This window comes from Protobothrops mucrosquamatus, unplaced genomic scaffold, assembly GCF_001527695.2.
Source record: "Protobothrops mucrosquamatus isolate PMUCROS unplaced genomic scaffold, P.Mucros_1.0 scaffold600, whole genome shotgun sequence".
In the NCBI taxonomy this organism is placed as follows: Eukaryota; Metazoa; Chordata; class Lepidosauria; order Squamata; family Viperidae; genus Protobothrops; species Protobothrops mucrosquamatus.
The window spans coordinates 376,094-386,057 of NW_015386899.1; the positions used below are offsets into that span (position 1 = coordinate 376,094).

General features: G+C 46.3%; 1 protein-coding gene across 1 annotated transcript; it reads right to left on the reverse strand.

The window, feature by feature from the left end:
• Nucleotides 1-1,009: 1,009 nt before the first annotated feature.
• LRRC45 (leucine rich repeat containing 45) lies at nt 1,010-9,498 on the reverse strand. Its single transcript, XM_015817527.1, has 8 exons — nt 9,475-9,498; nt 9,008-9,119; nt 8,819-8,889; nt 7,568-7,660; nt 7,296-7,388; nt 5,569-5,742; nt 3,467-3,614; nt 1,010-2,178 (listed from the first exon to the last, which is right to left on the reverse strand). The coding sequence occupies exons 1-8, from the start codon at nt 9,496-9,498 to the stop codon at nt 1,982-1,984; spliced, it is 912 nt and encodes a 303-aa protein (XP_015673013.1). The 3' UTR covers nt 1,010-1,981.
• Nucleotides 9,499-9,964: the final 466 nt, after the last annotated feature.

Below are 9,964 nucleotides of genomic sequence, written 5' to 3' on the forward strand. Positions count from 1 at the left end.
AAAAGTAAAGTTCTACATTTAGGCAAGAAAAACCAAATGTACAAGTATAGTATAGGGGGTACCTTGCTCAATAGTAGTAACTGTGAGAGGGATCTCGGAGTCTTAGTGGACAATCATTTAAATATGAGCCAGCAGTGTGCTGCAGCTACCAAAAAGGCCAACACAATGTTAGGCTGCATTAACAGAGGGATAGAATCAAGATCACGTGAAGTATTACTACCACTTTACAATGCCTTGGTAAGGCCACACTTGGAATACTGCATCCAGTTTTGGTCACCGCGATGCAAAAAAGATGCTGAGACTCTAGAAAGAGTGCAGAGAAGAGCAACAAAGATGATTAGGGGACTGGAGGCTAAAACATATAAGGAACGGTTGCTGGAATTGGGTATGTCTAGTTTAACGAAGAAAAGGACGAGGGGGGACATGATAGCAGTGTTCCAATATCTCAGGGGCTGCCACAAAGAAGAGGGAGTCAAGCTATTCTTCAAAGCACCTGAAGACAGGACAAGAAGCAACGGGTGGAAACTAACCAAAGAGAGAAGCAACCTAGAACTAAGGAGAACCTTCCTGACAGTTAGAACAATTAACCAGTGGAACCACCTGCCTCCAGAAGCGGTGAATGCGCCAACACTGGAGGTTTTTAAGAAGAAACTGGACAGCCATTTGTCCGAAGTGGTATAGGGTTTCCTCCCTGAGCAGGGGTTTGGACTAGATGACCTCCAAGGTCCCTTCCAACTTTATCATTATTCTTATTAAAATAATTTCTACTACAGAATTCTTTTTTGTTGCACACCATTTTATTTAACTCTCCCATGACAAGACTTCTTTCTTGATCAGTCATTGTTAGCTGCAGTCCCATTGATATGTGTGAAATTTAGAGGTTTTGCTCTAATATGTATAATTTACAGTCCTTACACTGAACTGTATTTGCCACTTTAAAACCTATTCACCCATTTTAGTGTACCATCAAAGCAATATAAATAGACATTTATATGCAATATATATATATTACTTATCATATAATATATATGGAAATAAATGCAAGCCAGCTCCTACAATAATGGCAAAATTACAAACGTTTCTTTTTCATACCAGTTATAAAACCAAAAATAAAAACCAAAAATCATTCTTTGTTCCATGTGTGTCATCTTGTTCTCAAGACAACTACAGCTAAATCAGGATGAGTTGGAAGTTATTCTAGCCTCTGGCTCACATTTCGAATGTTGTCATCAGTGAGAGAAGCTGTGTCTTCTTAACTGAAACTGAAAAGGCTTCGTGGATAAATCCAACCCCACCCCTATTTGGACTGTTTCACCTTTACGTCCACAGGGATCAGGTGCCAATGGCTAAGGGTTACCGTAAAAGAGTTCCTTAGAAAACTGGACTTAACAGTGATATTCTCAGGCGTGGAAAATAAATTCTGTGTTCTACTGGATCAGGACAGCCCCAAATGACTCTAGACTCAAATTAGTCCTTTTGAGATTATCTGGAATGCTGTAGATCTTGTAGAAAAGGAAAATGAGTATAGGAAAAATTTTCATGATTGGCTGGCTTAAATGTTCCTTTTACTACTGTTGATTGATGCATTTAAAAGAGTCGGTCACATCAAAGCATTATTATTTTTTCCAACAACCATCAATCCAACAAGAAATGATGTGCATTTTGGATCTAAATTTGAGGCCAAAATCAGTGAGGGAGAACTTGTGTGAACATACATTATCTGTGGGTTACAAATAGGAATAGATGATTTTATCTTGAAGACTATTCTTGCTGCTGTGGTTGAACAAGATTTGGGCACAGAAATTAAGATGGTTTCTAAAGCGGCCACAAGTCCTTCATTGACGCTTCACACTTAGTTCCAGGTAACTGGCCATGGAGATTCCTGGATCTTCAGGAAACATAAGAGAGCCTGGCCTGGCCCACCATGATCCTCTCATGATCCCTTTCCTTGAGGATGGGCCTTATGAACTGCAGAACTTACTCACTTCTTGGGGCTGAGAGAGCCAAGTGGGGAACCTTGCACATAGGTCAGGATGGCATTTTGAAGGAAGCTGGCCCGCTGAGCTTCCTCCTCCCTTATCCTGGAGATTTCTGCTTCCCGAACCCGTAATTTCTCAAGCAGGCTGGAGATTTCACCCTCTTTGTCCAATAGTGCCTCCCGGTGGTTACTGGACAACACTAGAAAAAGAAAAATGAAACATGAATGCATTTAGCCTTTTTTTGACTCAGGATAATGAAATCCTTTAAAGCAGACATGTCAAACACAAGGCCCGGGGGCCGGATGCGGCCCGCAACGTGGTTTCATGTGGCCCGCGAAGCCATCCTGGAAACAGTGAGGGAACGGCCCCCGCTGCCTTGGCCCTGGCCGCCCGGGAGCCAATGTACAATTTTGTGGTGGCCATCTATGCTGAAATGCATTCAGTCTTAGCTCCACAAGGCCGTCTAGAAACAGCGAGGAACCAGCCCCTGCCGCGTTGGTCCCACCCTCTGGGCGCGCGCTGGGGAGGTGTCACCCTTTGTGAGGAATGAAGAAATGCACCATCGCCTGGAAGTGGCCAGCAAATGGCCCTCGCCTACTTCACATATCTGGCTTGATGGGCTCCGGGGGAGGGGTTTCGGCACGCTCTTCCAGTGGACCAGGTCTTGGCGCTTGCACAGGTCCCACCCCCTTCTGTCCCATTCCTGCCCAGGCGCCCACAGGCACCCTTGATGCAAATGATATAGAGCTGGCCATGCCCACCCAGTAGGCCATACCTACTCCAGCCACGCCCACCCAGTAGGCCGTGCCCACCCTGGCCACACCTACCCGACCCCCCCAGGACAACCGCAATGCTGATGCGGCCCTCAATGAAATTGAGTTTGACACCCCTGCTTTAAAGGCAGAATACATTTTACATGGCCTCAAGAGAACTACAAGATGTTACATAATTTTTTTTTAGATGATTGAAACAGCTAGATGATGTCATTGTCTACATTTAGAATGAAAGAGTAATCGAGCCAGGATACATTAACTGTGGCTGATTTTTTCCTAAGATACCATTAGCTTGGCAACAGAAAAGTTTTTCAGCATTATTGAGCAGTGTCGGGCTTCAGGGTTTAGTGACTGTGGTTCACCAGCAACAGTGAGTGATATCTTTAGAGTCAAGATGGTCTGCACAGACCACAGCCCAGTCAGTCCTTGCTCAGTTGCCTATGGCCTGACCACCATGCCACTGAAGATGCCAGCCACAGTTGCTGGCAAAATGTCAGGACTACGGCCACTGAATTCTGAGGTTGCCAAGCAGATGCCAGCCAAGCAGATACCAGCCGATACCTTTCCGGAAGGCCTCTGTACCGAGCTATAGCTCCAGATCTGGGGCTTCACTTACACTTCAGTTAGGTAAGGTATTGATTACTGGTGCAATATTATGGCACATCATGTAAATTGCTGCAGGTACTTTGGTGGAAGAAGGGCTTTTCTAGTTACCTTTCAGCTGGCGCTCAAGGGCCGCAATCTTCCCTCGCAGCCCTTCTTGTGCTGTTCTCTCAGCTTCCAGGTGACCAATCTGCTCCTGCAGCTCCACACGCACTTTATTGACCTCGGAAACTTTCTCTTGTTCCTTACTGCCCAGCTCCTGCCATCATAGCAGGGGGGGGGGAGCAAAGTAATCAGCGGCTTGTGCTTCAAATGTTAGTACTACAAAGTCATAACGGCCACATGGCGCACACCTTCACCATCGGCCCAACAACCCTGCACTTGCCCTGTGTCTCACCCTCCCTTTACCACTCTTGGGATACGTATATTCCCAAATAAAATTGGGTATGATGGGAGGCTGCCTAACAGAGTAGAGCACCTAAGCAACTTTGGGTAGTTGTGGAAAACAAAGGAGGTTCAGATCCTGCTTGTTACTTGGATGGGATACTGTCAGTAAATCCCCAATTTGTAAAGTAGGCTAGGAATGCCACTCCTCACCCCTCATTTGAGAAGGCAGCAATAGGAAGCCACTCTCCGCCATTGCCAAGAAAACTACCGGGATGGGTCAAGTGTCCTACCAGGAGTCAGCCTCAATTTAAGGGAATTCTTTAATTTTTTTAATGATGAAGTTATGTTGAAACTACTAGAGATATTGCGAGTATTTGAGTATGAAACAGGAAAAGTGATCTTCTTTAAAGTTTTGCCAAGAGGGACAGGAACTGCATGCACCCCCAGCCAGCATTACCACGAGAAGCTCTTGGTTCAGATAAGGTGCTTCTAGGAACAGAATAAAACCTACAAATGTTAGGGGTCATATATTATACTAAGTTTCCACCCCGGTTTGTGCTGTCAGTCGCAAGTGATTGACTTCACAATACACTTAAGTCATAAGCCATTGTTTACAACCTGCAACAACCAGGTATTATACAGGAGAACTTTCCTGGAGGCAGAAAAGAACTACTTGAAAGATGATCTTTGCTAACCAGACAATTTACTTGTTCCATATGTTTCATAAAACAGTCTACCATCCCTAGCTTAGCAGTGTGGAATCCATAAACTAGGAGCATCTGAACTTTGACTGTTTTTTTTGAACCATGCCCTCTGTCTATTCAGAAGAACCTTGAGCTACAACCATAATGGAGTCTGCCCACCATGGTCATAATTCCTGATGGTCGTAAAATGGATCGGTCACATAACTGACCTTATGATCATTTTTGCAGCAGCTGTTAAGTGAACCAACCACAGCCTTTAAGTAAACCAACCACTCGCTATGGGCACAGTTTTGCCAAAAACCAGAGGAAATTCCCAGTTTTTGGCAAAACTATCACATGGCACCAGGATGCTGCAAACAGCTGTAAATGCGGTCTGGTTGCCATGTGTCCAAAGTGCAGTCCAATGACTATACGGGAGGGGGGGAGAGGGAAGAGACCTGACCATTGGAAGTTCAAATCTGGGTGATAAGTACCCTCCAGGTAAGTCCGTTGGAATTCAAACAATGGCAAGGTGACCGGTTGTTAAGTCAAGGACTATCTCGATTCCCAGGTATGTACACAAGGAAGTGTAGCCTACTTGTCAGAACCCGGTTGTTGGGAGGGGGGTAATCTTTATTCTTGCAGGTTCTGCCATAAACCTGGGGGGAGGGGGGGAGCTATGGGCGCTAGAATGTATCCTCTCCGCTTTCCTCTATCTGCCTGCTCTTTGATCTATTTCCCTTGATGCCAGTCTGGGGTGAAAATGGAATGTGCCTCCGGCCATCTGCCTTATCTCTAGCTGCGGAAGAAGAGGCACGGAGACCTAACAGCCTTGGGAACGGCGCCTTACCAACTCCATTCCCACAGCGGATTCACACCTCGGGTTTGGGCCATTTGAACTGGCCGGATGGACTATTGGGGTGGGGTTTGCCAATTGCTCTTTTAACCTATTGATTCGTGCGGGAAACCCTCAGATCCTGCCTTCTATGCCTGCTGTCAACTTCTCCTAATAAAAGTTCCTTTTGGAATGAAGCTGTTCCAGGAGTTCTGCTTTCTTGGGAAGAGGGATTGAGGCAGGTCCTTACACTACTGTTGAATGCTGATATCAGGCTTCTTCCTGTGGGACTTTTTCAACTCGCTCACCTGCTGAAGCTCTTCCAGTCGCCTCTTGAGTCCTTCCACCTGCAGACTCAACTGGCCTTCCTTAGCGTGTGCTTCTGCCACTGTTTGCTTCTGCTGCAAGCAGTAATTCTGTGCCTCGTCACGGGATTGCATCATCAGCCTCAGCTTCTCCTCCATCTGCTCTAGGCGCTGTTGCTATTAATTGCCCACAAAAAAAGAAAGAAAGGAATCATCTTTTTTCAATCTATTGCTGATATGTAAGAATTGGACATATCTTATTAATAAGATTTTATTTTATTTCCATTATGAGTTTTAATCTGTTACCTGAACATATTGATTTTTTTTAAAAAAAGCCTCTCTAAATTAGAAAGCGTCATCAACTATCCATCAACTTGGCTACCTCCAATTATACTGAGATGTAATCAGAATTCCCAGGTTGGTCTAGACCAGGGCTTTTCAACCTTTGGTACGGGTACCACCTGTGGTACATTGGCACCTGGCAGGTGGTACGCGGCCATCCTAGAAAAGTGGTAGCGGGGGAGGGGAATGAGCTGAACTGGTGGCAGCACCGCACAAGCCTGAGCGAGAGACCGCTGGAACTGTAGGGCTGTCAGGACTCAGTGGAAGCGCCAGGATCAGTGCTTCTTCGGGGCTGTCAGGGCTCAGTGGAAGTGCCAGGATCAGTGCCAGGCTCCAGCTGGAGCTCGGGGCTGATCCTGGTGCTTCTGCTGAGCCCAGAAGAAGCGCCAATCAGCTGGAATGTTGCAGCATCTCCAGGGTCTTGTGATTTACATTCAGATGCTTGGCAACTGATTCATATTTATGACGGTCACAGTGTCCCAGGGTCATGTGAAGTGACCAAAACCTGCAGATGGGGGGAATAAAAACCAAAAACCCCCACCCCATCCTCGCTGCCAATCAACAGAAATGCTCACAACAATGAAAACCTCGGACAGGAGGAAGAGCGCCGCTGGGCGGGCAGGCAGGTGTCTTGCTCGGCTGTGGCTTGGGGGGCACTTTTTTCAGTGCCATTGTAGCTTCGAACAGTCACTAAGCGAACTGGTGTAAGTCGAGGACTACCTGTACTTTATCACTTTTTTCTTTTTGGGGGGGGTGTCATCAAGTTTTTGACACCTTGCTAGGCGAGTGGTGGTACTTGGATGTTGCCATATCCTAAAAGTGGTACAATGGGTGAAAAGGTTGAAAAGCCCTGGTCTAGATTAGTTTTTCCTCAATCTGGTCAACTTTTAGAACAATGAAGTTCAACTGGTGAATGCTGGCTGGGGAATCCTGGGAGTTGAAGTCTATACATTTTAAAGTTGCTAAGGTTGAAAAACACTGAGGATATTAGAAAAGAATGGGTGCTTCCCTTTTAAAATGTTCCTTGCCACCTGCAACTTTTATAAGGAAGACTTAAAACACAGTTCATTCTCTTTATTCTATTTTACCTAATAATAACCCTGATGTGAGATAGAATAAACCAAGTATATCAGTTCTGGGCCGTGTACTGTAAGAGTGAAAATATTTGCTTGATGCAGCTGAAAACGTAATGTTAAATTCTCCCCAAATGGACATTCATCCAAGTAGAAAATCTTAGCATGCCAGTTACAAGAAAATACCTGTTTTAGGTGGTCCTGCGTCTCTGTCTCTACTTCATTTTACTTTCTGATGTATCATTGGCACGAACAGGGAATTAACGGATGAAATTATGTAGCAATGCTGCTTTTGAGCTGCCCTGTCAGCCTTACCTCTTCCAACCTGGTTTGGTTTTTGGCTCTGATGACTTCTTCCTCAATTTTGCCTCGTTCAATGAAGGCGGCAGCTTTCACTTGGCTCAGTTCCTAGGGACAAGGCAGAAGAACAAGGCACTGCAGTTTCTGATCGTAAAAGCAAATCAAGAAACCTGCCGTGGTCTGAATCTGGAGACATATTCTTAGAGAAAATCCAAAGCCACTGAGGACGAAACTCAGTTGGTTTTCCAGGAAAAAAGCCAACAATATTGGGAAGCCCTTCCACTCACCTCCTCGAGCCCAATGCGGATGGCCTCCAGCCTTTGGATGCGCTCCTGCAGAGCATGTTCACTTGTCTCCATGTGCTGAGTTATCTGTCCCACCTGCATGTCAAGCACCATTGTTCAGAGGATCTCTAGCAGCACATAAATAATGATTGACACCAGCCTTTCTCTTCGGTAAATGGGAGACACACGAGGAATATTGGAGCAAACTAAATGTCTTTATTCAAGAAAGCTTGGGGCACATTTTCCAACTCCTTAGCAAAGAATCCAAACATAAAACTGTAATATGAACCCACAGAAAGGGACTGACATCTATCTGTCTGTCTATATCAGTGGTGGCGAACCTATGGCCCGGGTGCCAGAGGCGGCACTCAGAGCCCTCTCTATGGGCACGCGTGTCCTCGCCCCAGTCCTAGGCCTTCAGCTGGGTTTTATAAAACCTTTTCACTTTAGGCCTCCACCGCCGTGTGCAAAAAAAAAAAAAAAAAATTCAATCAGTCAATTTCAACTTCTCGCGGGAAAAAAAAGATCTTGCAAAGTTGGAATTGATTGATTGAACTTTTTAGTCCCACTCAGTCTGCCATTACCACCGCAGCCACGCCCACCCAATTGGCCACACCCACCCAATGGGCCACACCCACCTGACACTCGACGATGCATAAGTGGGTTTTGGGTTGCAGTTTGGGCACTCGGTCTCTAAAAGGTTCGCCATCACTGGTCTATATCATAGTTCTTAACTGCCCATCTTCCTCAGATATATAATGAAAAAACAGAGCCCTGAATTTTGAAGGGTAAGGATGATCCTATTCTAAAGGAAGGAAGGCAGAGTTATTTAGGATAGTCTGATTCCCAAAAATCCTGACCTAAAAAAGAATTCCATCAAAGGGAAACATAATTGCCTTCCCTGGTCTCAAGACTCTTGGATTGTAGATGTGAGGCAATAGTGAAAGTGTGCAATTACTTCTGTGGAGCTGTGGAGAGTGGGGGGGCTCTGTAATGGAGAAACCCTTGAAAGGAAACAATTTCCTGGCATTCTGACCAAGTCTTACAACAGTCCCAAAGGTCTTCCTTTATTCACATGGCCAGGATGGAAGAGCTCAAGACTCTTGTAGGCAAGCCATGATTGCATCCTCTCTTGTAAACAAGGGTAGAATGGGTAGAATTTATTTTCAAGTCAGAAAGCACATTTGAGACAGAACTACTTCAGACACACCCCCTGTCCCTGGAGGAATGCTAAAATTCCCACAGCCTCCTCACCTCCTTCAGACGAAGGGATTCTGTATCATTCAGGACCTGCTTGAATCGCTTCTTTTCGTTTTCCAAACGCTCTATGGAAAAACAAATATAGTGAGGTCCCCAACTCCTTTCATCTGTCTTCCCTTTCTGAAGGACTCCAACAAAGCTCTTCTTTCACTCAGTAGCTGAAGACCTATGAATTACGCTCACCTTCAGCCTGTACAACTCTGAGTTTCATTTCTGCTGTTGTGTGGGTCAGCTCCTCCTTCACCTGGAACAGTTGCTCTTGCTGGATTTTGCATCTTCTTTCCAGCTCATCCACCTAGAAGGAAATCCACTCATAGTAGAGAGACAGACAAGCCCCCATCTCTCTACAATAGGTTGCTGGGAAAGAGTGTCGAGCACAAACAGGCAACCTGTAGTTCACAAGCAACAAGAAATCCTTGGCAGCCTTCTGTCTGAAGGGCTTCCTGGTGGCCCACCTAGCAACTGATTAATGTCTATGGCAGACATGTCAAGCACAAGGCCCAGGGGCCGGATGCGGCCCATGAAGTGATTTCATGTGGCCCGCAAAGCCATCCTGGAAACAGTGAGGGAATGGCCCCCTCTGCCTTGGCCCTGGGAGCCAATGTACAATTTTGTGGTGGCCATCTATGCTGAAACGCATTCAGTCTTACCTCCATAAGCCCCCCCACCCGCATGGCCTCAGAGGAACAGTGAGGCTCTTCCAGTGGACCATGCCTTGGCACTTGCCCTGGTCCCATCCCCTTCTGCCAGAGACCCTCAGATCTATCCCACTCCTGCCCAGGCCCCCTGGCACCCTTCATGCGAACGATGTAGAGCTGGCCACACCCACCCAGTATGCCACACCCACTCCATCCACGCCCACCCAGTAGGCTGCACCCACCCTGGCCACACCCACCTGGCCCCCTGAGGGCAACCGCAATGCTGATGCGGCCCTCAGTGAGATTGAGTTTGACACCCCTGGTCTATGGAATAGGTGCTGTCAGCCTGATCAGCAGGCTGCCTGGGCAAACTGTTCCACTGTGTTGGATTGACTGCATTTATACATTTATGGCTCGTAACCCACAACCTGTAACTCACTGAAGCAATTGCCCAAAGCTGCTATTGCCCAAGGCTGCATCCAGGAGCCAAAAGCTAAATTGA

What these genes read in the sequence shown, in the direction of transcription:
- LRRC45 (XM_015817527.1), bottom strand. Translation starts at nt 9,498, where the DNA reads ATGCGGGTGGGGGGGCTTATGGAG. An exon ending in GACTGGAAGAGCTTCAGCAG is followed by an intron (nt 3,615 to 5,568) that starts GTGAGCGAGTTG and finishes CTATGATGGCAG; the next exon opens with GAGCTGGGCAGTAAGGAACA. An exon ending in CCTTGAGCGCCAGCTGAAAG is followed by an intron (nt 2,179 to 3,466) that starts GTAACTAGAAAA and finishes TTCTTTTTCTAG; the next exon opens with TGTTGTCCAGTAACCACCGG.